Source organism: Anopheles moucheti, chromosome 3 (assembly GCF_943734755.1).
Source record: "Anopheles moucheti chromosome 3, idAnoMoucSN_F20_07, whole genome shotgun sequence".
Taxonomy (NCBI): domain Eukaryota; kingdom Metazoa; phylum Arthropoda; class Insecta; order Diptera; family Culicidae; genus Anopheles; species Anopheles moucheti.
This window is the reverse complement of record NC_069141.1, coordinates 38,696,260-38,722,724: the sequence shown is the minus strand read 5'-3', so window position 1 is coordinate 38,722,724 and position 26,465 is coordinate 38,696,260. Positions and strand designations below refer to the sequence as shown.

General features: G+C 36.8%; 1 protein-coding gene across 1 annotated transcript in view; it reads left to right on the top strand.

Moving 5' to 3' along the window:
• The first annotated feature begins 2,002 nt into the window (after positions 1–2,002).
• Positions 2,003–26,465, top strand: part of LOC128302679 (netrin receptor unc-5-like) — a 36,143-nt gene continuing 11,680 nt past the window's right edge. Inside the window, exons 1-8 of the mRNA XM_053039542.1 lie at positions 2,003–2,650; positions 2,842–3,058; positions 4,121–4,317; positions 4,923–5,001; positions 5,140–5,310; positions 5,850–6,107; positions 13,480–13,605; positions 15,511–15,889. Coding sequence (XP_052895502.1) covers positions 2,003–2,650; positions 2,842–3,058; positions 4,121–4,317; positions 4,923–5,001; positions 5,140–5,310; positions 5,850–6,107; positions 13,480–13,605; positions 15,511–15,889 — 2,075 coding nt within the window. The remainder of the gene's footprint in view (positions 2,651–2,841; positions 3,059–4,120; positions 4,318–4,922; positions 5,002–5,139; positions 5,311–5,849; positions 6,108–13,479; positions 13,606–15,510; positions 15,890–26,465) is intronic.

Sequence of the window (26,465 nt, the reverse complement as noted above, 5' to 3'; positions counted from 1 at the left end):
AAATAAACACAAATGTTGGTTAAGGGAATGAGACAAGTTTCTGGCACATGCCCGACAAAAGTTTAGTTCATGGAGCTGAGCTTGTGACAAGGTGAATTGTATACGATACAATGAATAATTCAATCAAGGATGTAACACGAACATCAAGCAATTCTTCATGCATCAACTGTTCTGCTTTTTTTGTATAACCAAATATATAATAATTTAATTGAGTTAAATTTTCAACAACTATAATCCCTAATTAGATATATGACCGTATTACAACCAACGAACATATACATAAGAAAACTCAATGTCATGTCATGTAGTAATGAAAACATACGCGTCAGTGTTATCCGTTTTTTTAATATTGCTCTACCCACTGAATTATTGATCTATGTTGTGTTTTGCGAACAAGATGCTCCTCATGCCATATTTACTACATGCTTAAATGCTTCAAATAAATCATGATTTTGCCCATCTCGATTTAACTTATTAAAGACGGCCTTGTTGTATTACTGCCAAGCTCTTATTTTTGATTATGTTCCTGTTTGAAGTCCATTACTCTTATTTCGCCAACTAATTTTGGTTAGCATGGTTAGCAATCAATGTACTACTGACCAAAAATTATTTGTGCTGGAAACATATGCACTAAAACAACATAATATTACTTTCATATATAGTTCCGGAAAGTCATCGGTTGTCATTAGGATTCTTCATCCTTAAAAGCTGTTTCTCATTTTTCATTTAGAGCATATCATGTGAAGATTGTAAGATCCCATCATGGCAAATCCGATCCCACCGCTATCTCTGTTGGATGAACCTCGAAAAGAAGATTTGAGGCAATTTGTCAGTTGATAAAAATTGAATCAATCTGTCTTTGTCACAAGTTCTCATGCTGTCTTTGTGAAAAAGTAGCACACAGATTTGCAGCTAAAATTGAAATCAAAATAAAACCCGTTGCTACACAAATTGGAACATAAAATTGATTTTACTCTTGCCACCAGCCACTATTCACTGATCAAAATATGTAACATAAAAGAGAATGGACAACCTTTCACCTTAATAGTTGATAATTCAACCAAAAACTGAAGAGTTTAGTAAAGGTACAATCTCCGTGGCAAAGACTTTCCGGCTTTATTGCAAAATAAGTATATTTCATTGCTGGTTAGGATTTTTAGAAATTTGTAAACATAGATCTAAACTAGTTACGATACAGTGACGCATACACTCTTGCACCAATCTATCGAAATCTTTTGAAATATTTTCATATTTTCCAAGAGTTTTATTACCTTTCCTGTTTTGGACGCATGCACCTAAATATATACCAATACCAAACAAAAAACTTTGCTGAAGTTTGCGGATATTAATTATATCATTTAGTTCCATACGTAATTTTCAACGGTTTACAGAAAGCTTTGATTTTACATTACATTTTGTTACATTATTTGGAAAACTATACGAAAACATTTTTGAATACATTTGATCACTGTTCTGTCCTTCGTCTTTCTAGGCTTACTGATTCAAACATGCAAATACGCTGAGTTATCAATAATTGTCAATAAACACACTGCATGTTTACCGCAATTTTTTTGATAAACAAAACCATTTGTTAACATATTCTTTTTTTTTTGTTTTCTCTATTGCAGATAGTATTACGAATTCAACTAAAGCATATTACTCGTGTACTTATTGGTTACATGCAAATGAATGTATCTGTGCTCATATAATTCCTCAACAACATGTTAAAATAATTTGAAAGACCATCATAACAAAAAATAACATTGTATATCAAAATATCAACTGTAAAAAATGCGAAAACGATCGATGAAGAAATCATAAGTAGCACAACATAAAAACCACCGACTGGTCAATGTCGCGGAAAGTGACTTACGGGTGGCCTAATGTGTAGCTTCGTGTTGGTCCCACCAAAGGGATACTGCTCAACCGTCACACATACGCTACACACCGCACGTACAAACACATACTCAAGATAACAACGGCTACTGCGCGGGTCGTAAACATGAGGATAACAGCGGCGACATTGTTTCCATTATTTATCGGCTTGTTCGGCTTGGTGGAGAATGTAATTGGCCTCAAAGTGAATAAGGATCACCAACATCAGCGGCAGCTCTCAGGTGGTCCGCTCGATAGAGGTCGGCGAGGTTATACGTCGGTGAACGATGACTTTGGCTACATTTCCGATGCCATGCTGCCGGATGTGCATGGCGACAGTACCAGCTCGCTCGGTGCAACTGTATCAAAGGGCGCCAACAGTGCTGGCGTGCCACCGTACAAGTCGGATGTTTCCACCAGCTTACCGGCTTTCTCCGGGACGGTTACCAACGCGAAACCAACGCTTGGTGCACATAACCGGGAGGAAGAAGAGGAAGAAGACGACGAGGAGGATGGTTATGAGGATGGAGGCGAGCTATTGGGAAACTTCGATGACGACAGTCGAGCGACCGAGGATCGAGCTCCAAACGCGAACAAGCACGACTCGTTGGACTACACCGATAACTTTGAGGCAGGAGCTATCGATCAGATCGAGAGCTTTGGGGCGGGAAATGACGGAACGCCGTATCCGGCGTTTATAGTCGAACCAAAGAGTGCTTACGTGATGAAGAACCGACCAGCCAAGCTGTACTGTAAGGCGTCACATGCACTGCAGGTAAGACACGGTTCAGATCACAGCATATTTCAGTAAAACGGAGACAAAACCGTTGGTCCAAACAGTCATCACATTTTAATATGTTATCATGTCGCTCAAACATCCCGTACCGTCTCATGAGAAGATCAAACATTTCGTACAGTAGAATTCTACATCATTTCATTAACTGCATTTCCCCCATTTTTCTACAGATCTCATTCAAGTGCAGCGGAAGTAACAAACCTCCACCGACGGAGAAAGAACACCACACAGATCCGCACAGCGGTGTGCAGCTGCAAGAAGCCACGGCCACCATCACCCGAGAGCTCGTCGACGAGTTCTTCGGCACAGGCCCATTCGAGTGTGAATGCCGTGCCTACTCATCTCGCGGACCTGCCAAGACCCAACCAGTTACGATCCAAGTGGCAAGTAAGTGTTAATTACCGACTGGTTACCATTTCTCTTGGTGCACACATGTAACCACAAACGAATCTCCTGGAAGTTGAGGTATTATATACTTCAAGCGCATCATTCACTTCATTACCGATATCAAGTGAATGGTGCCTGAAGAAGATACTACTAGAAATGGGAAAAAATATATGTTTCGATGTATAATTTTGGGAAAACCCAGAATATTTGCAATAACTAATGATCGTTTAGTGAAGTTCTTTAAATGAAAGACATTAAACAATGTAGTGTTGATAATTGTCTTTCTGTTTTTGCATTCACCCTGTATCCTATGTACCGTTCTTTTCTCACGATTTTATGTATGGTTTTAATGCATATGTTGCATGCTGAGGTGAAGTTTTATTGAGGATTGCAGTAAAGTCAGTGAATAAGGTACGCTTCACGAATCCACTCCATTTCTCCAGATTAATCTCAATCTTTATCCCATTGCCGGTGAAACTCTCTAAAAGGAGTCTTCCAGCTGTTCAAAACAGTCGTACGACGTAACACATAAATTAACGGATTGAAACTTAAATCGAAAGCTTCGTACATATTCATTGAAAGGAGAGTAAAACAAGTTTATTTTTACTGCACGTTTCTTTGCGCACAAGCACGCATGAAGCTGGTATAAATGATTCAATCCTGCTTGATTTCGCATCGTAAGCAAAAAAATGAATGCACCTCGTGTTGTATAAAATGCACTCCAACTATCAATACTCACATCTACACCGTATTTTCAAATTAATTGTCTGCTGGTAAAAAAAACAGAATTCATTGGAGAATGGAAACTTGCAACAAGGAGTTAATTGATCAAGAACGTGCATATCTGAGCATATTCGAAACACCAAAATACGAAAATAGTTAAACGGACATATAGGCGGCATAACAGTTCAAATGAGAGTTTAATCCACTGCAAGTTGTGATTGAATTATAACCGCTCTGGTTACTTCTTTGCCCACTGAACTCCGTTTCGTCATAGATTAATTTAAACTGGATTTTGATTATAAAATACTATCATGCCATCGTTTTTCTTCTCCTCCACAGCAATAAAGAAACAAATTAGCATCTCACCAAAGACCGTGCGCGTCGCTACGGGTGGCCGGGTAGAACTGGTTTGCATCGCTAATGCAACACCTGCAGCAAAAGTCGATTGGCTGAGAAATGGCGTTCCAGTGCAACCCAATCCACCTTACGTAGTGCTGACAACAAGCTCTCTTCAAATGTCCAGAGTAAAAATGCAGGTTAGCAGACCGTAACACATCTGAAGCTTCTCATTGAGCGTAATGACGCGCTTAGTCTTGACACCATTAGCTAATTTCAGATCATAATGAATAATTTCTTACTTTTGTAATGATTTATGATATTTAAATTAGTATTTCTTTAAATCCATCTTATTATTTTCCAAATCTTCCAAACCACGATAAAATCGCTAACATATTCGAATTCGCAGAAAGGATATGATTACATCCGATCGACCTGAATTTTGCCATCAATCAAAAATTGTGATTTTTGTCCTATCGTTCTTTGCTGATTGTCTTTACGCATGCTTGCATTCGAAGTAAATATCATGCTAAATCATTTTTCTCTCACTGCAAATCAATGTAATATATTTTCTGCAATCTGAAACATGATAAAAAACATTATGCAAATGTGTTCAATCTTGTTTTCTTCTTTTAATCTTTGAATTGTTTTGTGTTGTCCATTAAAAAGATTCGTATTTTTTAGGCTAAGATTATAATGCGCAGGCAATGACGCCGTTGAGCGTTTATTTTGTGTAGCTTGCCGTTTTTGTATAACAATTTTCATTATTTCTTTTTCACATCATTGTTTTTTTTTTATACCACAGGACATGGCAAATTACACGTGTGTTGCTGAAAATATTGCTGGTAAACGCGTGTCTGATCCAACTTTCGTCAACGTCTACGGTAAGCTCAATCATGCATAACTACTTATATTTTTTTTTCAAAAAGTTTGTGCTATGTGTCGTATATGTTAACTAATTTCCAAAGCAAAAATAAATTAACGAAATTGTTTTATGTTTCTCCATTTGTTCTATTACACAGTTGATGGAGGATGGAGTCAATGGGGCACTTGGACGGATTGCAAATGTCCCGGCCATCCCAAGCAAGGTAAAAAGCGATTGCGGATATGTAACAATCCAGAACCCGTCAATAATGGTGCCATGTGTCAAGGACCAAATACAGAATACACTAGTGATTGTACACCTTGTTCTGGTAGGTATATATTTTTCGTTTGGCGTTCTCCATTATTTTTCTCCAATAGAAATTGATTGTAATTGATCTTTCATACAAATTTATAAACGTAGATAAACGTAATAATAATATTTTTTTATGTGCAATAAACTTTACTTTTTCTTTTGGGAGTATTTCAAACAATCCTGTAAATTGATTTTGATAATTCTTTTTGTACCTCATTTTACGTGATTTAACATTTTTTTAAAAACTTGTTGATTTGACAAACAAAAGCCCCCGGCTAAGCGCTGAATTTAATTGTCTCATTTGCATAAGGAGACATGGGTATTTCTCCCTGCTAGTACAAAATTCCATCTACTACGTCACCCTTGATTTATGAGTCACATTTTCTCGCACCCGTACTTTAAGAAAATATTTCATTTGTTGCATGGCTGCTGTTTGTCCGAGCGATTGAAAATGTTTTCTTCGTCAGGCTTGGCACATAACATCAACTTCAAGGCACCATTCAGCTGTATACCAACTTAATTTTATTTGACTACATTTGCATAATTCAATTGCAGTCGGACGATGGTCGAGTTGGTCAGAGTGGAGTGAATGTGGCCATGACTGCACCCAGATTCGACAGCGCCACTGTATCGGAAGCTCTTCAACAGCTCAAATATCTTCATTCGGAGGTCCGGTCACCACAGCTGCCTTACCGACTAATAGCTCCTCAGCGCAAGCATTTGCCCTCAACAACGGTACAATCATCAGTTGCGCTGGAAGGAGCCAGCAGTCCATCAAGTGCTCCGATGGGTTGTGCAATAACACAGCTTTAGGTAAGAACCTGGCAAATTGTTATATATCTTTAAGTTATTTAAAAAATATTAGAACGCCTTTAAATCTTTTATTCATCTCTGCAACTCCACAGCCATCGTTGGCAAACCAGGTCTTATCTCTCCTAACCCATAAAGTGTTGAAATAACACACTAACCCGAAATAGTTCTGAATCCTACTAATGTGATCGATTTGCCCCTTTCAAAATTTGACTATGTCGAAAAGTTCTCGTTAATTATCAAAATGATGTGCAAATGACTGCATTTAAAGAAGTCAGCCTACACTTCAATCTTATTCTCCGACGACTCGTTTCAATGGCTAAAAGCAGAGCACTTTATAACGTGCTCGACCAGACATAGAAAAGTTTAGTTTGAACGTACTTCAAGGGCCTCAGCATACAGCATCCCTCTTAACTTCCGAGGCGCCATATCGCCCATATCCACTTGCATATTGCGGCATAAGGTTGGTACATTGTTGTGTCTGGTAAACATCAATGTTCTAAAAACGGCTCAAAATGGGGTACGACTGATCTCCCCACTTTGATGTTGCCGGTTACAATGCTTCCGTACGTTCCGGGAACACCAGATGCTCGATCAACCTGCCACTCGAAAGTGCAGTTGAAGGCAGATATCAGATGCACTAAGATATAAATTCAATTTGAGTAGTTTTTACAAAGGAAACGCTGGAGAACAAAAAAAACAGTATGTATCTATATCCAATTCACCCACAACTACGGGAGCATCAGAAAAACTGTGAACATTTATGTTGATGGGATGATGGAAAACTAACTCAAACATAAATCTAAATATAAAACAACGTGGGATGACTATTGGTTCTGAAACAAAAAAATGTATAGTTCGTGTTCATTTAAAATTTGGTTATATTATCACTTAAAAGAAATACGATTCTTCGCGAAAGTTAAAACACAAACTATTTCGAAATGTACAGGTTCAGCCAATTTTCATGAAAGTATTTTTACCCCGACACGCAAAACGGACACATTTTGTGCACACAAAGGCGACGCTTACATTGAAGAACGAAAAAATGGATAAAATGTTCTTCTTATGTTCAAAACACTGGCCACATTTGTCGGTAAAGAATAAACCGGGTCCTCGCTTGTTCCTTCTCAGATCTCTATTACACTTTTCAATTTCGAGGGAGAATTTCCGTTCCAGTGGGAAGTATTTTCATCCGGCACGGTACCATACGATCGGAACCTGTTTTGTTTGAGGGATTTTTTGCAAAGGTATTGGCTGGATCAACCTTTTCCGTTGCTCTCCTTTTCTTGCTTCCTTTTCTAACCTTTTTTCTTGAGGTTGAGTAAATTATGTGATTCGCTCTTAGTACTCTTTTATTGTTGGTAATGTTATGGGTTACGATTATGGGCCACAAGTTTATGTCAACGAAAGTTGTGCAAACCTGATCTTCTGATGTCTATGCTAAGGCAATCAATTCCACAACTGTGTTATAAAATAATAAAAAAGCTCACCCGATAAAATCAAACAGGACATGGGAAGAGTAAACATACACGCTTGACTAACAGCTGTTATTCTTAATGGTGGCTAAACAAGACACCTGAAGAGCAGTTCATTCATTCAACAAATCATTCAAGCATACAAAACGAACTAACGGAACCCTCCAATCTGCAATTTTTTGTCGATTGTTAAAGCATTATTAGTAAAAGTTCCAATAATCGTTAGAAAGTGTTGCTATCATTGTATCAACTTCTATATTTTCAATACCAAAATACTATTTGCCTCCTTTACTATAATAAGGCAAAATTGGTTGCAAATCGCATTTCTGTAAGCAACAGAATAAATAAAATTAAATGTACAAAATCTGAACGACACAACACACATGTCAATAGTCTAAATTGAACCAAATGTGTTTTTTCCGCCCATTAACTGTAATTGTTTTTGCTGATTTAAACAAATTCAATACACACACACTGACAATTTCATAGTTGGAACAAATCTAAGTTTAGAATTTGTTTTCTATTCCATCATCAGTGCATTGCAGGCGGCTATCTACGGAAGCTGTCTTTTTTCATGTTCATGCGTCGTCAACCGAGACGACATCATTAATTATCGGTTAAAGTTCGACAAGAAAAAATCAATGATGATATGTCGCCGTATAAGCCAACCATTCATCAATGTTAAAACCCATACCATAAGGGATGACGAAAATGCTGTACGTCCAACACAAAAAAATGCCTCAATATACTATTTTTCAACGGAGTCGTTTAAACACATCTCCGAAAAGACCGAAAAGTAGTATAAAATTATCATACTGATTTCTCCAAAGTTCCTTTTTTATATCGCTTTTGTTAGTTTTGAAGTTACTTCTACCTAATTGTGCTCATTGCGAAAAATGTCGAAACTGATCACAAGCAGTTTAAAACCCATTATCATACGCATGTGAAAAGTAAACGATGCCTCAAACAAATATTTTTAAATTTTAGTTGAATGATGCAAATAGAGTATGGGTTTTTAAGGGACATTCCCAGTAATATTTCCAAACCGCTGGTACACTTTCGTTGATAATCCATTAACACAAAATCAAACCTCATGACGTTAATTCAATCACGTTTATGAAGTAATCTTATATACTGTTTATATTACAAATCCTACAAAACAAAACAACAAATCCTGCGCAATATGAAAGACCAACGATTATCATAAAATGATAACATTTTCATCAAACTAAACTAGCAACTTCCCCATTAATGGCGACCCATTTGCTTGGTGCAGATAACAGCCGAAAGGGCAAACCACATTGATATTCGGAGAAGAAGAGACCTCGACTGAGGACTGCACGGAGAGAAAGGACGCGAAATACCAGATGGAGACTTATCTTATCTTCAACCCATCGGTAGACTGACAGCGAACATTGGCCCTCGAAAATGTCCAACGAGTTGGAAGCCAAATTACGACAACGATTTCCCATTAGTGTCGCCAAAGAATATTGTCCGGCATGCCCAAAATGTGCAACACTACTGATACGTCGATGCAAGTGAATTAAACAGTTCCATTCATCACACGGCGCGCAAGGAACTACCAATGACTTTCTCTTGCCAAGATATTTGTTGCCTATATGCAAGCATTCACAAAAATTTTTTCTATCACTCAAAACAAAATGAAATGCGTTAGTATCTCTTCACGATTTTTGACACATGCACATTAGTCAGCACCTGGCGTCCTGCATTCGTCATCATTAAAAGTTGATGCTTTGTCAGTTTCATATGTCCAAACGGAAGGCCATAAATTAACATTTCTCTCACTGGATGATGGTTTCACATATTATGATGCTTAAAGTCCACAACGTTTTGCTTCTCGTGTGTTAGCTGCTTCAGCCTTAATATACTTCCATCATCCAATATGCTTCCGTTTTTATGTTTATCCCGGATCAAGTCTGATTTGGATCCAGTCAATCAGATATTTGATTACAAGCTTACGGTGCTTTGATACAAATCATCTGAATATGATTAAGCAGTTTCTGATTAAAACCTTTATGAAATCTTTATACATAATATAACGATCATCCTAAATCGATGACACAACCTTCATTTTATTTAAATTTCATAGTACAAAAAAAATATTCTATGTTGTGGCATGTATTTAACCTTTACAGAATTTATTTTGCAATCACTTTAAAATTCATTGATGATGATTAAACTTTATTTTTAATTACTTTATTGTTCAACATACCTCATTCAGACATTCTCAACTTTTTTGGAGTGTTCAAAATGCATCATGTTGAAGAATGCATCATGGTGCGGCTAATAAAATATAACCTATTCTATACTAAACCCTTAGCTATTCCATGCCTTTACAATCGGTGACGGTGAACTGTTCGTTAACGGCTCGAGGAAATGCACTCATATTTATGGCGTTTCTTTTACGACCATAGAAACAAATCCAATCTCAGACCAGCCGCTCACACTCGTTGCCATAGGCTTTCGAGTAAAGTAGCACATTCTCCATACGGTCGAGTCCATTTGCCCAACGCTAAGGGCAGATTGATTTAAATGACATGAAACCACTTATGAGGCAACATCATTTTAGGGATAGTCGCATCTCCGTGTGATGTGATTCCTTGAAACTGTGAAAAATGTAAAAGAAACCTATCTTGATGCTAGAGAAGGCCTAACTTCGCCTAGCACACAACTAAAATAGCACAGGGCTGCATTTCATGTTACACGTGGATACTTATCTATTAGATTTTGAATATGAATCTCAAATCATTCTTTCGGCGGTAGAAATAATTATCAATTTCTTACCTTTCCGTTTTTGACAACAATTACAACTAGAATCAATAAAAAATACACAAAAATAAGTGTTATACAAGGTTGATATAAAATTCAACTGGTTGTCATAGATACTAAACCATGAAGTCATGGAAAAAATCATAGCAAAGCTCAACAGTGAGCGTTTTTGCAGGTCAAAACCACACATTCATGAACCACATTAGCAAACCAAACGTTTCTTGGTAATCCCGTACTGGTTGCGTCCAGCATGAAGAAACTACATAAAGTTTCTAGTAATTTATTCCACAGCGTAACATCCTTATGCCTCGTGTACCTAACAAGCATATGACACTCCCTTCATTCAGCTAACAACCATGAGAAAATACGACACAGCAATGTTATGATTGGACTCGCACACATGAAATCTTATGCAACGCCGATGATGATGGCTAACATCGCACATGGGCTTGGTTCAGCCGTTAGTAGAGCCTCACTTTTTCTTCCACATTTGCAATACACTTCCCAAGCACCGTGTTTAACGATATTGTGAAAGACGTGTCAATTCATTTGTACTGCTTCCGTCCGGCTTCTGTTGAGTGTGTCAACATGTACTACCGTGAACGCGGAAAGCCTCTTTGATTTATCGACATTCTTTCGGCGGCAGGTAATCTTCGTTGTAAAAAGATTTATTTCCCATCCCAGTTTTGGTGTCTTGATGCAATAGGACGCGAAACAAATGTTTTTGAATTTTCGAAATTCAATTCTGCTGGATTAATGTAATCTCAACGAGAATTGTATCGCGCTTTACATGGAGATTAACATGATTTATTACTCAAAAAAAAAAGCTATTATATACATTCTGAACATTTTTGAGATATTCTTTCTGGGATTTTCAAACATTTTTTAAGCGAAACACTATTACTTACAGACATCAGTTGTCAAATATTGACCAAATCTCAAACTCAAAACGAACCTTAAATCACATATTCACTTTAATTGCTATGCGTCACAGACGCACTTCATGCTCTCCGTTCGACTTGGCCACTAATGATTTTGAAAACTTGCATGACATGTGCTTGTAACTTCCCAACATAAAACATCATGCTGGCTGGTAAAGTAATTATACGCACGGCCGCCACGCTCGACTTACGATGCGCACGTGTCGCTACGATGTCACGTCACTTGGGCGGCATTTCTTAAATTTATTTCGTTAACTTCCTCACCATTTCCGCCACTTGAACGTTTGCATCATGTGCATGAAACAAAAATATAGATGCAACAGTAAAGCGATTAATTATTTTACCCATTCATGCATAAATTAAAGTAAAATAAAACACCATTCAAGTTACGTTCTTTAGCTACATTGAAGATAAACTTATAGGACTTTTATAAAAAAAAAATCCCACACTATCAATTATACCTGATTATGCAAGCATAACCAAATAATGTCTACGTGAAATATGACGCTAATATTTGTACCGTTATCGACAGTTACTAAATTTTAAAAAATCTTTAAAATCTTTGTCTTTTAAATTTTTAAAATACTTTAAACTACAAAATTGCTGCACAAAGCTGCATTCATTTATGCCATTTTAACAGAGAAATTAAATTATTTCAAGTTTAGTTTCAATGAATCTAATAAAAGCTCCCATTCATCATCTTGCCCAGTGGGGATCGATTAACGCCTCGTCGTGGACTTTGTATTATTTCTCAAACAACCCCCTCAAAATGCGTTGCTTTCTCGTGCTTCAAGACGCTTCCAGCTGGGTCTAAATTACCTCTATTGGTAAATGTTTAACAAAACGCGAACACTCTATCCGTTGGCCAAGAAGAAACTGAAACAACTGATTTATGAACTTCGAGCGCAGTCGTCTGCAGAGCGATGTAAAATAAACGGTATTCGATGGACATGGCGTCACGGAACGAACTCCACAAAGCGTGTGGCTTGTATCCACCTTTCGGCGAAATAATTTAATCTCAACCGTTTAATCAATCGACACAGGTATTAACGAGACAGGTAACAGTCTATTATTGTTTATTACCGTTCAAAAACTGTCCAGCACGGTCGACCCCGAATAGCTTACAGGCGGGCCGTAGTACCATGCTACGTCTTGAATGACAAGGCCCCCATCGCCTGAGGAATACCCACGAAGGAGCCGATTGTCGACACCGTGGGTGACCTTTGACAACTCGCCACGGTTTGTAAATCGGGTTTGTGAGACAGACTGGAGAACGATGCACAAACCCCATATACTTTATTAATGTGTTGCTTTCCGTGTAGGTGGTGGGCAATGGCCAGTTTTTCAGTCTTTTTTGACGTCGGTTGTTCCATCAAAAAAAATATCGAAGATTAATTTTGTTTAATTTTAACCCTCCGAACAGCACAGGGCAAATGTGACGTAGAATGTCGATCCTTAAACTCCGATTATTTTTTTCGATTTTTCTCAAAGTTTAGTTAACATGTGACCCATCCTGAGAATTCTTTCTGCTAGAAATTGTCTTAAATGAACGTAACCCCCATCACAGCGCTTGTCACCTTTCATTTCCTGAGGTTCAGCCAGATAGGTTGTCATGGTTCAGAATGGTCTAATAATGTTGTCACATACTGCTGTGGCTGAATGTTGATTCGGTGAACCGTTCCCACTTTCCTTAGGCTGTCTTTTAATTGCCAACAAGTGATTGTACCCAACATCTACCCTGCAACAGCCGGTGCCGCAGTTCCTATCCATTTCTCCTTTTTGGTGCTATTTTTAATTCGATTGCTGCCGCGCCATGGTTCCAAAGAGGAAACAGAAATGACGCCTTTTGCTCGTGACTCCAGTGCGTCTCACTTCCTGTATGCTCGCTGTTAGTTAGAAGGAAACATTTTTATTAAAGGAAACGCGTTTCAGATGGAAACGGGAACGAAGCAAACCATAATCACACGAAACAGAATTTAAATTAAATCAGATGTTTCAAAGCAACACTCTCTCTGTATGCAATACTCTGTCCTATTCAGATGAATTATGTATAGGAAACAAAACAAGATCAATTTTACGATTACATTATTATATTATAAGATATGAAATGAACACGTTGTTGAATAAGTCTAATAAATTTTCTTGCATTTTCTTTATTTCTAATCACAGGTTCCAATTGGTCCATGTATTTATGGGTTTCTCTGTGCGCTATCGTTTGTATTGGAGCCGCCATTTGTGTCTTCAAATTCATCAGGATAAAGAAAACCATTCCCTTGTATAGTTCAGCACGTCCAGGTAAGCTAAACCATTTATATGAAACCATTTATTTTTGTTTTAAACCTCGGTTCGTTTAATTGTTAATAGAATTAATCTTTTGTCATAAAGGCTTTGTACAGTTGCAGATAATCAATATCGTTAAATTAGTTAAATTATGATGCTCAAACTGTTTTAAACGAACTTTTCTCATCTGTTCTTTAAATAATTAATTTGTATTTAATATATTTTACTATTTCTACTATATCAACAACAAGACAAGACAACACTGTTTTGTTGTTTCAAACGATTTGCTAATCTCAAAACTTCTTAATCATTCACTTTCATTGTATCCGTGACACTGTGACCCTTTTTTGTTATTGCATGTCAATCATTTTACCCTATTCTATCTGTTGTCAGTCTGCCACCTACTAAAAACTGAGACTGAATAAAAAAGAAACAATAAATAAGCTATGGAGCGCTTGTTTTCCTGGGCAACCCTTTAATTTTCGGTCAAATGCTAATCGAATTTAGGCGACGGTTTCACCTCGAGTGCGTGCTGTTTTTGTTACGATAACATGGTTAATCCACTCTCGGCCATCAGCTGGAACGGTGTTGTGCAGCAGCTAGACTGACACAATGATAATCTGTTTTTTTTTTGCCCGATGCTGTCCAACTAGAGGACAAGATGCTGAGCTGAGTCGAGTTATTTTACACCTACGACTGAAGCAATGTTTTCGAAAGGAGTGGAGGAAAATGATTAACGATGATTTGGTAGTTGTCAAAACCTTTCAAAATTGATACGTTTTCGTTGATTAACGAGTGGTGCAAAAATAACTTCACCGTGCAAGTATCCCACACACCCACGGGTTTGTTTTGCTAAAGAAACTATTAAAATTCCCAAACGGCCTCAGTACATTTATTTTATTATTGGTAAAAATATTTCATTAATTAAGTTCAAGTATCAGGTGTTCTTCCTTTTGGTCGTGATTATTTGCTTCGACAACTATAGTTGATCTTGGGCTGTCATCGCAAAGGATACCAAATACATAATACAAATTAATGAGTTTGCAAATAAGCTATAGATTCTAATTTGGAAGTGTGGAATCTATTCTAAAACCATTATGTAATTTCACCCATTGTACAACACGTTGTTTCAATGTACCCCACAACCCATATAGAACAGACATACACCCAACGAAAATTACGAACGGCTATAAGCTAGGGTGAAAATCCGATTAGGGTAGGTCTTGTTGAGGATTACAATTTGAATGCACAAATTGGAAATTGATTGGACGCATTATCTACCATCTAACATTACTCTGTGATTATAGGTTCTTGTAGTGCACGCATGTGTTCATCCTTCTGCTAACCATTGTTCGTAATTAGTTTTCAACACATTTTATGTTAATTTCCTCATGGTTTTCGCTTTCTTTGACTGTGACGAAACATTCGCACAAAATGCTTTAAAATTCGTCAATTCGGAGTGGAATTAAAATCACTTCTTTCTTAACACATCATTTTGCTGAGAACCTTTAATGTTTTATTCGCATTTCTCCTCCGCACAGCCACAAATTAATCACAATCGCATTACAAACAAGAAAATCGGTTCTTTAAAGAACGTTTCGAGCTTGCCACGCTAATTACATTCGCTTCGGTGATCTTTTGCCTCATTTGGGTGATTACTTCCCTAGGTAATTAACCTTTTTGCATCAGGTCACATTCCATCAGTACCAGATGCTTCCAGCGTATTTCATGGATGCAGTCGAACACATTACCGTTTGTAATGCTCCATCGCTTAATGATAATCCATTTCAAAATATTTTGTTCCGTTACTATAATTTACTAACTTTCTAACTCTGAAGTGTAAATTATCTTATTCGTTTAATATGGGTGGCCTTATAATACAACGAGTTAAGAATATTTTCATTTTTGCTCTATTCACAGAACTTCAAACACAATATTTCACATACGAGCGGAAACAGATGGCCCAGTGCAATCCTGACCTGACGCAGAATGTGGGACTAATAGATTACGAATATCCACTGACGGAAATGCATCAGCGCGACCAAATCGCGTCCAAGGATCACACACGCCCTCGGCAGACCATGCTACATTTCCAGCACGGTAGTAGTCTCTTAACAAGCGAAATTGATGAACTAGTGCCACATCATCCACAGAACCAATTGCAACAAGTGCCAAACGATGGGTTTCAACCATTAATGCCTTTACCCCGTCCCAACTCGGATCATTATTATGATGAACTTTGTATATACAATAAACCACCACTTCCTAACGGTTCGAACTGTTTTTCCTTTTCTTTTTGGTACTACAGATATGGAAAGAAAATGAGAAAAAAATCATGCGAAATTCATAAATTTAGCACCAGGCTATACGATGTCGCACATTTATTTATTTTTATTTTCTCTTGTTTGGATCATTTGGATTTTTTTTCCAGAGACCAGGTAAGTCTTTGGCGTTAATAGTTTGCATACAAAATATGACAAAAGTGTGTGAAATAGCACTGAAATTAACAAGAATTATCATAATGTATTATCGGAAACTTTTCCTGCTGTTTTTTGTACCGAAAACAACCAATGTGTTTAGTATACACCAAACGTACTACCAATTAGTAACATCTGCCACACAAATTTAAATTATGACTGCCTCATTAAAGGCTCAGTTTTATTCCCAACACAACATTTCACAGTACCGGCACCCCAAGAAGCTCATAATTCACCATAATCAGAACAGATTCGCATCATGTATTTGTTGATCTTCGACAACAAAAACTGGAACATGGTGTCTTTCAACAAATTAGTCATTAAATTCCAAAAAAACCTCAAAATATCATATGCATAATTTATGTGCTTTCAAATCGAGGCCACCACTACCAAGGTCTTGATTTATTTAAGACGGTTCTTAGTTTTCGGTCGTCTGTTGAGCACATTTGCTGAGGTGACTTCTGTGCTTAGAAACATCGGCACACTGTAAATAAAATGTGAAACACGCTAACGATTCGCCTACGGATCACGCGATATTATTCATCTCAGAGACCCGGGATAAAATTCATGTGTACAGAAATATGATTTATGGCAGAGAGACGTATGGGTAAATTGAAAAAGATTGTTCGATAAGGTCCGAAAAATTCTACGATGAGTTTAATTCTTACCAGATGTAGTTCGGCTCATAGTCGTATGCTGTGTGTTATTTATGAACACATTTTATTCTAACAGCTTTGATTTCCCATAACTAATCAGTAAGTTCTGACCGGCAGTTATATGTTTTTCACTTATTGTGTATTTTAATAATTAAATTTTAATTCAATTTATCCCAGCTTGTACGTTTTCTATTGAACTCTTACTAATTCTATTCACAAATTGTATTATATAAAAAAACATATGTTACAAAAACAATGCATTAGGGTTTAGAACGTAGTAAATGCAATATGAGGCGCGTTATGAGGCCAATGTCAAAATGTTTTATGCAGCTAAAAGCGTGATCAACCTTTCGACGACACACTTTTTTCCATCACCAGAACCCCTTTTTTAATTCCACTGTTGGAAGAAGTATAATATTGCGCAGCATACGTTCACTGTCGATCAACCAGCTGTAAGACCTTCTTTAACGAGCGACCTACACTCGGTAATAACAGAGCGTACTTTTGGACAAGTCTTGTTAAGAAGCGTCAACGAACCATTAATTCCCCTGGGCAATTTTTCGGAGACGCTGATCAATAACAGGATAACCAGACAAAACCCACCATATGATCAAAGTAATCTATTAACAATGGCTGCCTTGTAGGAAGGTAATCCTAGCCTCGGAAGAGATGGTTGAGATCATAAGGCATATGACCGATTCCGAGCGAACGAAATAGACCAAAGACTTTGAATGATAGGTTTAGCTATGATACAACAGTGAGTGAGACTATTTGAATTACAGCTTGCATCGCTAACATTGGCTGGGCTAGCAGAAGGATAGATCTATTGTTCTTTCCTTCACCACGACTCGAGCTTAAATACTGTATGATACCTCACAAACATGTCACGTATTCCATAGAGCATTAAGGAACCAAAAAACAGTTGAACTAAACCCACTGAACAGTTTACTCGTTTCGTTTCGTCGTTTAAAATTACACGGCTGTTATGGTATAAGCCAAAAGCAAACTCTGTATGTCGCAATTTGTATTTACAAAGGGGTAACTATCCTTAAGGTTAATCATTTTCTAAATCTAAAAAAGTTTCATTAAGTGAATGAATAATTTTTCACATTTTCAGCTTTGCTGCAATGTCTGTTTCAGTCTGGCTATCAGAGTTAAACTTTTGTTTATACAAATCATGCATTTGAGCTTAATTTAACCTCAAATTCAAAGTTCTAATTGCTATTAGAACTGATACTGATGCTATTCGAAGTTTGAAACCTATTGAAGCGTAAAAAAATAGCAATGAAACCAGTGCAAAACAACACCTTCGGAGTCAAAGCGAACCCCGGAAGATCAGGAAGGGCATTCCTTGGTGCAAAGTACAAATTAACCTCCACGATGCGATGTGGATCCTTTTTCCATGCCGCCTTTTTGCGTTGGCGGTTGTGTTCGATTCTCACGACCCTCGGCCAACACTCTCGGGCCCTTTTTCATCGCAATCATTTATCTTTCTTCCGTGCCGTTGCACCGCTGGAGATGTTGGAAATATTTCGCCGCACCTTACGATGTGAATTATGCACGCAATCGTGGTTTTATTTGCGTGAAATACCGCCCGATTTTCTGCTGGCCACGATTGGTGGCTACATGGGGAAGAGCATAAAAAATGAATCGGTGGAAAAAAGATAATCTGTTAAGCACACTATCGGTCAGGGAACGGCGAAACAGGCATAACTAGCGAGGCTTTGTGCACAATGGTAGAGGATGGACGAAACAACCAGATGTATTTCAGTTTGCAATGAACCGAAGAAAAGACGATGTTCCAGTTTCTTTGTTCTTTTTCATTCCTGTAACAACAATTCTTTACACTCATTCTAGCTTAGTTAGAGAAGATTACTTTTCCTGACATGCGTATCCTTTTCCATCATCGGTGAAAGTTGGTGCGTTTCAATCCTGCGTTTGATATTTCGGGAAGTTCCGTTTTGTTTCCCTGAGCTTGCTTCTAAATTGCTTTTCATCCATTCTGCTTGCGAACTGTACATTCAGTCGTGAACCATTCCCATGTGTTGTTATTTTTCAAGAAAAATAAATTTGTATGGGAATTTATGGAACACCCCAACATACCAATTCCGCTTTAAGATTACACCAACGGTCTGCGGTTGGTCGCGTGATGCACTTCTTTTGATCATAATCCCCTGTATTGTTAAACTGACAAAGCAGCACAACTGTAATGAATAAATGTAAACATTGAACGGCAAAATCATTATGATCTTCATTTAGATGTTTATGTACACTGGTTGGGGTCTAGGTAGAACCCTTACTCACCTAAACATCTAAAGCGTAAATCAAAATCACTCAAGATATGGTACATGTGCTTTATTTTGTAAACAAAGTTTTTCTGTAGCTAATTCACCAAGACAAGAGAGTAAACAAGAGAAACAAAACCTATCAAATGAAAAACGAACTCATTAGGAACTAATCGGGCACGAGATTGAAATACTAAAATAGAGAACGTGATTATTTTTTCCCTACCTTCACTTTACAATATTTACCCCACAATAATAAACATCCCAATTTAAATTATCAACGTTTATGGAGGGAACACTCCAACGAGAGCGTGTCAAAACGAATAATGAAATGGAAAATGATTTTTTTTAATGTTTCGAACAATAGAACACCTACCTTATTCACTGCCTTCCGCTCACGACAAATGAACCGTTCGTGAATGACAATGGATATTTTAAAGAATTAAATAAGTGGGTGGCATTGTTTTTTTTTCTTGCTATATCTTCAAATAGTTTTCAAATTTATCAACAGATTGGCGATTGGCTAAGGTTACCTTCATGAGCATTATATTATATGCTTTATTTGACAAACTGTAATGATATTCGCTACTTTAAATTCTAAATCAATTTTTCTATTATTAATTTTAAAGCACTAACAAATTATTGGTATTTTATATCCCAAATGTTATAATGTAAATAAATTGTTCCACACGAAACAATTGTGGTACGTACAAGAATTTTCAAGTTGTAACCTAATCCAACTGATTCATTGTTCAATTGACATGGATGGGTTAATTCATGGGAATGAACCCGAAACCGCACACATGTGAACGACGTCATGTTTTCACATGTGAGATGTGAACATCAAATTCACATAAGATTGATCGAATCGACACGCCAGACACTAATCCGTCAATCAAAATCGCTGTTCAATTCACTTTCACTCAAACTTCTTTGGTTTCGCTTTTCATTTACAGTTTGTTGACTTGCACTCAAGCCATTCGGTGCAAGATTTCAATATTTGATTGACAACATTATTGGCAGAATTATTCAAAGAGGATGGTTTCAGCTCCTCACTACCAGATGTCTTAATCACAATTTGAACAAGCATCATATTTCCTAAAAACTACTCAACGGTCGTCTAGCACGGGATGGCATTTGTTCCATTGATGTGCGACAAACAAATCTACGGACAACTTCTCTAATCCTTGTCGAAACGAAATTTGAATCGTTTGGGAATGAATATCTCCTTTCCAATGATATCAATGCAAGCTCCAACGCTCCTTATATCCCAAGAATGAATCGGATGCAATCCACAATTTATCTAAAGAGAGGAAGGGCAATAAGACATTCATTGATTCATTGAAATGCTGTATTCGGTCCCAACGCTCCAACTGGCTAGACGTGCTCAATCAATAACGTTTGTCAGTATCGATTTGAAGATGCTCTGCTGTTAAATCCTAACTGCACATCTTTAAAATTTCAATATAAAAACGAAAAACTTTCTGTATAATTTGAGATTATACTCTAATGACCAAAGTTGTTTCGCTCTTAAGGGCTAACACGTATAACTCCAACCATCTTCATGCTCAGCAGTCTCTTACCGAACCATTTGGAAATCATCAAAATGTCACGTTCCAATTAATCATCATGAAAACGTTTATATGTATCTATTTTTGTGAATTGATTTTACGCGTACCGCCCTAAGTAATAAAATCTCTTTCTACAAAGCCATTTCAACAATGTCTTTAACAACGGATTCTTTTTACTACAAAGCGTCAAAAAACACCCTAAACTAGGAACGTTTTATCGTTTACAATCACGTAACATTAGTCACGACTCTATAAGCTTCTACTAAAAAAATATGAAAATAGGCAAACAGTAACAAGATATTTATTTTTTTATAATTTTACTACATGCTTATAACCTTCTTACTTTAACCTCCTACTTCTTTCTGCATTCTTTTACCACTTTGCTTTTCATTCAAACCCCCAAAGTCGACGACATCGGACAAACATCTTAATCGTTTTCTGACGCACGATTCGAAAATGAATCAATTTGTATCACGTAGGTAGAGAACCGCCCTCTGAATGCAACAGAAACGAGCTTTCTTACAAAATGTTCAGAGTTCGTGTGTGGTACATTTGACAAGATTAATTCTGTTTAACCAACCCTCTATTGTTGTTGACGAAATAAAACTGGGAGTTCCTCGTCGGAACTGGGATTGAGTGTAGAGGTGCATTGAGTGTTCAGTCATCATTCATATTTCGAATTATTGCAATTGCTCATTGATTAGGTTTTATATATAGAAATAACTATTAACATAAACTGATTTACTACAACGTTCCTACGACAAGCAATAAAAACTGGTTCTTCTTATTTTCAAGCATATTTCTGTTGCAACTACACCTCACTTAATGTTGTCTATTAATTATCTCTGTTAACGTAAAAATATGTATGTACAAATAGTGAATGTTGTTTTCAAATGGAATTTACTAGTAAAGATGGTATAAATTCAATAAACATTCAACCTAATACCTTGAACACATGGACCAATATGAAGAATATTTATAGTCAGTAGCATAAGGAGAGAGTTAAAGCGTCGCTTTTCTGGCATAGTTCTTACACTTTTTCCACCACCATACGATGCTGCCCTAGGCGGCAGCCTATTCCGCCAACCGTTAGATCCGCCACTGTTTATAATAAAAGTACTACGTTAGTACAAATACTTAGACAATCTTCAATATAATACGAAATATTATTAGCCAAACATTTAAGCTAAATTGCATTAACAGCTCAGGAAACCTACTGTAATTTAATATAAAAAATGAAATCAAAAAGGGGATACAAATAAAATGAAATATTCTCACTGGTCATAAACTCCACTCCTGATAGAATCACAAGCCAACGTTCCGTATCTCAACGATCGTTCCAGTGACGGCACCATAGAATTGCGAATCCTCAAAGATATAATACAAAACACAATGCTGATGACAGCGGCCAGATCTTTATTTTTTCATCCCCACAATCAAAAGTCAAACCACGAAGAAGTAACAAATATAACAATGCTAACACTGGTGGTTAATTGGACGACAATCGTACGATCGCTTGGAGATGTATGTGGCTCAGCCTCAACCTTCACGTATCATGCACGTCTCTGATCTTATGATGTCGTTAACACCTCTGTCACAATTATTGCTATACCAGGCATGTTTCTGTGAAGTTTTACTTTTGATTTATAGTTCCTTTACAAAACCCAAAAGGTGATTTATATTGTTCACATTTGTGCTGTGAGATGTTTTGAAATAACTGTAATGGGATACAGTTATGGGATGAGGATATAGTAAGCCTTTATATTTTCTTTTTATTTATAATTTCACTGTAAATAAAAACTTTTCGTATTTCTTCAACAATTTTTTTCCGGAAAATAGGAAATATTCTATATTTTTATTATAACACAACATACCCCTGGTTATATATATTTTCAGGGTACGCTAAAATAAAATTTAAAATAATAAAATTAAAAATATTATTAGAGGGTGTTTCTGTTTAAAATATTTGACTGTACAACTGAACCAATACTAAATCTAGCATAGCGTAATGTATAGAAGAGCACATACAAACAACAACTCGAATGTATGAAGTGGAAAGAAACAGAATTAAAAGCCACTTCCCTAGTTGCATTCTTCATACTTAGTGCATGTGCTACTTTGCATACGTAACGAATATTAAAAGATAGTGCCTAATGTTCTTTGTCCTCGATAATGCAAGGTGGAATTAATGTTACATGTAACATAGTTTAAACAAGCAGAAAAAAAATCCATTTAGTTTCTGAATGAAATACGGAAACACAATTTTTTTAGTTAAATATCTATAAGCTAAGCTATCCATAAATTAAAACAAAACTGATCAGGTTCAACATTTCAAATGTGAAGCAAACCTCCATCCACAATTACTACACCCGACTTGGACGAAGATAAGTCCCTTGTCTTAATCAAAAAACTACGACGAAACCAGAGCTTACTCCCAACATACCCTCAGTAGTTTCAATATGCAAATGATACTTCAAATTCCCCATTCGCACTCGGCGCATTTAACGGAATCAGCAATACATGGACATTTACTTTTTGAACCAAGTAAATTCAATCATACTCCTAACACTATCCATAATACTTTATACACTGAACTACCAAACTTTCCACCAGTCGCATACACTTTTGTTATGTTCAACTTCCAATCACTCCTCTGAGTGTCCTTAAGAATAACTTCTTGCACATTAGTATTCATAGCATGTGCAAACGTTTTGCACGAAATAGGTTTTCCATTTCCTCTTCCCTCACTGAGGAGACCATCTTCAAACTAAGAATCAAACACGAAACTACACACAGAATCGGAGCAAGTACGGTACCCATTAAAGAGCGAAAGGCTCTGTGCAAACTCTATTACATTTTCTGTTACAACAGAACACGCGGATGGCTTATGTTTTCAATTTTTCAGCACGGACGACGGTTATCGTATGCTGTTACATTGCTGCTGATCTATTTTGAAGTAGAAAGTACTTCTTAGCTTCGCTACAGCGCGACAACGACAAGCAATTGAAATTTGTGTAACGTTTTGCGTCTCCAGTGAAGGACGTAGTAAAGGGAATAACGGCGTAGTTGAAGCATTTATTGGGTTTACTCATAGCGAAAGGTTTATTTCAGTTCATTCAATTAGAATTTATCAAACAAAGTATGCATATGTATACACAGTAATTGAAATCCTGAAACCTGGCTTGCCTATTTTCACAAAGCTTTCCAACAAAATTTAAGATTTTAGTTTTAATTTAATTTGACGTTTGATTTACTTCACGAGTAAAACTTAAACGACCCTATGTTACCCCTTTATATGATTCTTGTCTATGCACATGGAAATAATTGATTTATCCTTCAAAATTGCATACGTATTATAAATAATCTATTATTTACATATCCTCAGTCCAAGGAGTCTACGGTTTTCTCCGCCATTGGGCACAGCTGTCGGTTCAGATATCAACACTAATTGAATGTTTGTTAAAGAGATTACGGTTGACTGAAATGTTTGGATCACTCCTGTATCACATGTACATGGTGTCTAATGATGGCCCATTTTCTCATTCTTAATCCTCAAATCCTATGGGAAGCAGGACATGTTTGTCGACAAAAAGAAAATTGCTTTAAAACGTATACAAACAAACAGATTCCATGTAGCAGTGTACATTGCAAATGTAAAAATCATTATTAACAATCAAGGCATAACGGCATTTAATGTAAACCTTTATATTGTAATTACGGCGTGGTCATATTGTTTAATAAGATTTTATAATTTTCATCGCAGAAAAATTAGTTCTAGGTTTTTTTTACACTTGCAGAATGAGACTACCTCTATATCAAGCTGCAAATATACAAAATATAGCTGAAAAAACCAACACATGAAACCCCTCATACTTCAACGCTGTATGCACATACCATGTTTCAATTGTTTGTTCAGCATGCTGGTAAACGGTCGCCATCCATTGTTTTATCAACGTCGTCTTATACATGCTGGACACGTTCTGAACACCACACAGGGTGCACTTTTATCGAAAAACATCTGCTGACACCAACACTAGTATCACATAAAACCCTCCGACCAGCTTCAAATGGACAATCAACAACGACACTGTCTTCAACATCATACTCAACAACGCTTACCGCTATTGAACAGATGAAACATGTTGCATGAACAAATAAAGTGTCACTTTTTTTTCGTCTGCATACGCAGTGGCGTTAACGGAAACATTTACCCTACGTACCCGTAAACGATGTGAATTTTCTGGGTGTGTACCTCATGATGATGTTCACGGTTATCAGTGACGTCTGAAAACAAAACAAAGGTACAAACAATTGTATAGTCATAGTTAAATTCATCAAGAAATGAATAGTGCCTTCCATAACTTTCTAATTTGTATTTAGACAAATTAGTTTTAATTTTTCGATTATTTTTTTAGCTTTCGCTTAAAGATTTATATCATTATCAGTTTGGCATTTCTAGCTCCATGTCGTCCTCTGCCCGTTCAATGTCCATTATTCGTTCATACTGTCATTGATGAAAATCCACCATTTTAAATAATTTTACACGGGATTATAACATTTTTTTCTGGATATTCTTTTCATACGATAATACCACACCATCATCCGTTGTTTGGGTGGTGTACGGTTATCATGGATCATTTGTGTTTTACGGTAAATGGTCTGATTGCAGCGTGCATTGCAAAAAAAAAACCCAGCAGGACAACAATGAAATAAACAGCGATAATGGAAAAGTCTCGGTTTAATTAATGTGCACAGAATTTATTGCTCTTCATGTAAGCCCCTTACAGATATCACGTACTCTCTTGTTGAGTGGGTCTTGTAGCGCTTGGTCGTGTTTGATTCCATTTACCAAAAAGGCTAACTGTTGTACATCGGAACGGTACTCCACTTGAATCATTTTTAAAACAGAATATGAGATTACGGTATTTATATTTCATCTGGCTTTTAGTGATTGATTTTGAAAATATGTATGCATCATTAAAGTATAATCTCACAAAGTTAAAATAATCTTTTTTAATTTCCTTCATGAGCTTATGGCGCTGTTGAGTTATTTACCTATTTCCTTATGAGGTTTCTGTCATCGTTTTACATTACCATATCCATTCCTTGATGCTGTTATCTGCGTAAGCATTTGTAATTTGTAATTTATGTTATGCTGGCTTCGATAGCTGAATTACTTACTCAATTAAATACAAAATGCTACATACTAAAATACATCGTCTCTAAAAATATCAAAAACTCAAACGCAAATTCAAACAAAATGTTAAAAAATGAGCGATGTATACAAAATTATTTACAATTAGTAAATTATAACCGTAGCACGGCATAGCACAGTTTCATTATCAAAACTTCGGTAAAATATAAAATTTATATCCTAGATTGCAGAAGTCATTCGGGTCGTAAATTATCTACATAATGCAAAATATGTTCCAACAAATGAAGCTATCGGCACTACGGTTGGCCAAAGAAACCTGTTTTGATTTGTGCAATCCTCCGTTTCAGTACGATGCTTAATCGTTAAAAGACAACTAAAACCACTCTACCTTGCAGTCGATCGTATGCGTTCCTTTTCCTGCTGCGAGCCTACTGTAGATGAAGATATTGCTCTTCGATGCAAAGCTAGTCTATGAGACACTCCTCATTCAAAGTGCAGCGCCGAACGGAAGGCACGTACTCATTAAGACATTTGCTGAAGCATACGGAGCAACCGTTCAACGCCTATCTGTACCTTTATGTTTTGCATATACGCAAAAGCGCTATCTCGTCGCAAGAGAAATAAGACGATTGCCCGTATAAGCTATCTGGACGCACATTCGATGTCGGTTCGAAAATTGCATTCCGATGCAAGGCAATTTGCATGTCAATCATCGTTTCCGATGTATTTGC